The 4,699-nt window shown below is 34.9% G+C and overlaps 1 protein-coding gene across 1 annotated transcript; it reads left to right on the top strand.

Annotated features, from left to right (window-relative positions):
• Window positions 1-1,759: 1,759 nt before the first annotated feature.
• Window positions 1,760-2,272, top strand: LOC112094680 (uncharacterized mitochondrial protein AtMg00810-like). The gene has a single exon (XM_024176191.1). The coding sequence runs from the start codon at window positions 1,760-1,762 to the stop codon at window positions 2,270-2,272; it is 513 nt and encodes a 170-aa protein (XP_024031959.1).
• Window positions 2,273-4,699: the final 2,427 nt, after the last annotated feature.

The raw sequence follows: 4,699 nt of genomic DNA, 5'->3' as shown, positions 1-4,699 counted from the left end.
TGCTGATTACTCCAAACGGCAATCGTTTTCCCCTAAACAGCAGTTATTTTCCCATTTTTTCCCTGCTGCCGCGACAACCATTGCACCTTCCCCACCTTCTGGAAATCCCCCTCCACCGCCTGGGTCTCTCTCCAATGAGGAAGTTCAGCAACTCATTGCCTATCTCAGCTCGCAACTCAACGTTCATCCTCACAGCATATGTGAAGACTCAACAGCTCATGGCCCCTCAATTTCTCATGTTTGTGGTAATACTCCTTTTGCCCTTTCTCTTTCACTTCCGTTTGTTTCTCATGATGCTTGGATCATTGATACCGGTGCCACCCACCATGTTTGCTGTAATCTTTCTCTTTTTTCACACTCCACCACCGTTGCTCATACCACTGTCACTCTACTCAACAGAACCAATGTGGCTATTGATCATATTGGCACAGTAACATTGTTTAAATCGCTGGTTTTACACAATGTCTTATTTGTTCTAACGTTTTCCTTCAATTTGCTCAGTGTCAGTTCTCTTACTCTCAACCTTCATTATCGTGTTGATTTTCTCTCTAATTCGTGTGTCATTCAGGACCTCACTCAAGGCTTGACGATTGGGAAGGGTAGACGTCAAGGCAACCTCTATTTTCTTGAATTCGGGATTCCTCTTTGTAATTCTGCTCTTTCATGTTCTATAATGTCCAAAAGTGATATTTGGCATTATCATCTTGGTCATCCATCTTCTGTAAAGATTCAACTTCTACATAATGAATTGCAAATCCCTAGTTCTTTATCTAATTTGTCTTCTCATTGTCAAATCTGTCATATGGCTAAACAGAAGCGGCTTCCCTTTTCTTCTCTTAATAACATGTCTCCTAATCCTTTTGATTTAGTGCATATTGATGTTTAGGGAGCTTTTCATGTTGCAACTCCTACTGGCCAAAAATATTTTCTTACTATTGTTGATGATGTGCTACCTGGGTTTATCTCTTACGTGTAAAATCTGATGTTCTTACTATTTTTCCTTATTTTTACAACTTCATCCTTACTCAATATAATGTCGTAATTAAATCTATTCGATTAGACAATGCTCCAGAATTGGTGTTCATTGATTTTTTTTCGTTCTAAAGGCATTCTTCCTTATCACTCATATGTTGACACACCTGAGCAAAATTTTGTCGTCGAATGTAAACATCAACACATTCTTAACGTGGCTCGTGCTCTCATTTTTCAGTCGAGCGTTCTTCTTTATTATTAAGGTGATTGCGTCTTAACTGCTGTTTATTTAATTAATCGTACTCCATCTCCTCTGCTTTCCAACAAGACACCATTTGAACTTTTAAGTAATAAAAAACCAAATTATGGTCACCTTCGCACTTTTGGCTGCCTCTGTTATAGTTCCACCCTTCCTCATCATCGTTCAAAATTTTCTCCTCGCACTCGTGCTTTAGTCTTTCTTGGCTATCCATTTGGTTATAAAGGCTATAAACTTCTTGACCTTGAAAGCAACAAAGTTTATATCTCTCGTAATGTGCAATTCCATGAGTCTATATTTCCCTTTGCTAGCTCTCATCCAAGCCCTCCTCTCCACGATTTCTTTACTGATTGTGTCCTCCTTGATTGCAGAAGGGTTCCAACAATTTGTTTGTGACCATTCCTTATTTACTCAATCTCGTGGCACTTCCTTTTTGGCTCTCTTGGTGTATGTTGATGATATTATCATTGCCAGTAATAATCAGCTGCTGTAGATACTCTAAAACTTGCTTTAAGCCAACCTTTCAAAATGAAAGACTTGGGGACACTTAAGTACTTCTTGGGTTTAGAAGTAGCTCGATCTGCTGCTGGCATATCCATTTGTCAAAGGAAATATGCCTTAGAGCTTCTGTCTAATGCCGGATATTTGGGATGCAAACCAGTTTCCATTCCTATGGAACCTAATTTGAAGCTCTTTCAATCTGATGGGGAATTACTTGCCGACCCGACAAGCTACAAAAGATTGGTTGGTAAGCTCATTTACCACACTATCACCCGACCTGATCTCAGTTATTCCGTCAACCGCCTCAAACAATTCTTGGCAACCCCCCGGACTACACATCTCCAAGGAGCTATACGTATTTTACAATACATCAAAAAGACCCTAGGTCAAGGCCTTTTCTTCCCGTCCACGTCAACAATCCAACTCAAGGCGTTCTCTGATTCGGACTGGGGTACATGTCCAGATACCAGTCATTCCCTTACCAGTTTTTGCATATTCCTTGGCTCCTCTCTAGTTTCTTGGAAATCCAAGAAACAATAGGTGGTCTCCCGCTCCTCTACCGAAGCTGAATACCGGTCAATGGCTAATACAACTTGTGAAATTGTTTGGCTGCTTAGTTTACTCAAAGATCTACGTGTTTTCTATCAAGATCCCACTCTCCTTTATTGTGATAACCAAGCAGCCCTCCACATCACTGCCAACCCAGTTTATCATGAGTGTACTAAATATATTGAAATTGATTGTCACTTTGTACGAAAGAAGATTCAAGATGGCATATTGAAGACTATGCATGTCTCCACTCAAAACCAGCTTGCTGATCACTTCACCAAGGCTCTTCATCCCACCCAGTTTCATCTTTTTTTGGGCAAGATGAGAATCCACAATTTGTACTCTCCATTTTGAAGGGGAGTATTAATATATTTAGAGAATTTGTCTATTTTCTTCTCTTTATTTTTCCCACTTACTGTTATGTGAGTTGTAAATAAGATAAAACTGTAGAATATGAGAGATAGAGAGAGAGAGTTTGTTAGCTAACCAACTCTATTTGTATCCAGTTTTGTACCTCCATTCGGTAAGCAATGAGAATGTGCTTCCATTTATCAATTTCTCTCTTGTAATAATGCACTTTCTCTATCTCTTCACTGGCAACACTGGCTTCACATCGAAATCGCCTTCAATCTTCCTTCCACGACCCAATCTTCACAAAATCAAAAACCAAAAGTTGAAAATTTAGGGGAATCGAGTGACCCGCATAGAGAGAGAGAGGATTGCTTCCCGTTAGATTCTTTTGTTGGGTTAGCTAAGAGCATTATCGACAGAGCAAGAGTTGGAAATTTGGGGGAACCTATCAAATTGGGAATCTCGCAGAGCAAATCCAACGGAGGGAATGGACCGTGAAATTTAAGAATTTGGGGGAAACCTATCAAATTGGAGGGGGTGTTGGGAAAGGAGCGCGCGGGACGTGAAATTTGAAGAAAAAAATTTCCAGTACCCGCCCAACGTAATTCTAATGTATATATTTATATATATTCATATATATTCAAATATATATATATATATATAAACTCGCCGGGGTGGGGAAGGAGCGTGCGGGACGTGAAATTTGAAGGAAAAAATTTCCAATACCCAACGTAATTCTAATGTATATATTTATATATATTTAAATATGTATAAAATAAACCCACTAAAATTTTATAACATTTTAATATATATATTATAATTATTTTTAAACGCTATTATATATAGACAAAGTAACATTTTTTCAGAAAAAATGGGAGTAAAAATGGCGCAAGAGGAAAAAATAAAAGGAGAAAAGAGTAGTAAGGCAACATAGCACAAAATGACGAAAACACCCACGGCAAAGGCAAAGGAAAAAATAAAAAAGCAGGGTGAAAATGTCCGCCCACAATCGGGACATAAAAAGACCAAAATATCAAGCACCACAAAGAGAAAAATGAAATGAAAAGGGCAAACCCGTCATTCCGCTGTAAATGGAGCGGTGGGAATTTGAAAATTTGGGAAAATAATTTTTCCACTACATGCCCAATGTCATTCTAATGTGTACAGTAATATATATTTAAATATATATACAATAAATCAACTAAAATTTCATTAACTTATATATATATATATATATTATAACTATTTTAAAACGCTATTATATATAACTGAAAAAACGTTTAATAATGTTTTTTTAAAAACGCTATAATTAACAGTTATAAAAACACTGTTTTATTGTAGTGATTGTTATATATGTTAAGGGAAACGATGTCGCTTCTAGAGTTATATTGTCATTTTAAGGTTAGCTAGATTTAATTATTTTTCTATACATTGTCGTTCCTTTATCACTTTTTCTTTTTCTTTTTTTCGGTCATTTTCGAGAATGAGAAAATAGAACATAATGGTCCTGTTTGTTTCTGTTTTCATTTCTATTTTTCACATTTTTCGAGACTAAAAAATGAAAACGGAAACATAAAATGCGTTTGGCCTAAAAGTTTTTTAAAAACAAAAACAAAACCGTTTTTGTCTTTTGTGAAAAATTAAAAACGAAAAAAATGTGTTTTCATTTTCTCGTTTTCGTTTTCTGAAAACGGATTTCATTTTTTTTTTCATTTTCTTCTCTCTCTTTTCTGAAACCGTTTTTGTCTTATATAATGATGTTTATTTAATATATTATTATTTAATATTTATTTAATATATTATTTATTTAATATAATATTATTTAATATAATTTTATTTAATATATTTAATAATATTATTTATTTAATATATTATTATTTAATATATTTAATAATATTATTTATTTAATATATTATTATTTTAAATATTATTACGTGTTTTTAAAAATTAAACCACTAAACGCAGTTTCAGTTTTTTTTTAAACTGAAATCAATCTCTGAATAAAACTATCAAACGCATTTCAAAAATAATTTCAAAATGAAAATGAAAAAGTTTTCATTTCTATTT

This window comes from Morus notabilis, unplaced genomic scaffold, assembly GCF_000414095.1.
Source record: "Morus notabilis unplaced genomic scaffold, ASM41409v2 Scaffold1960, whole genome shotgun sequence".
Lineage (NCBI taxonomy): Eukaryota > Viridiplantae > Streptophyta > Magnoliopsida > Rosales > Moraceae > Morus > Morus notabilis.
The sequence above is the reverse complement of the archived record's forward strand: the minus strand, read 5'-3'. Positions and strand labels throughout refer to the sequence as shown.

Excerpts from the sequence above, each read along its gene's own strand:
- LOC112094680 (XM_024176191.1), top strand. The coding sequence starts at position 1,760 with ATGAAAGACTTGGGGACACTTAAGTACTTCTTGGGTTTAGAAGTAGCT.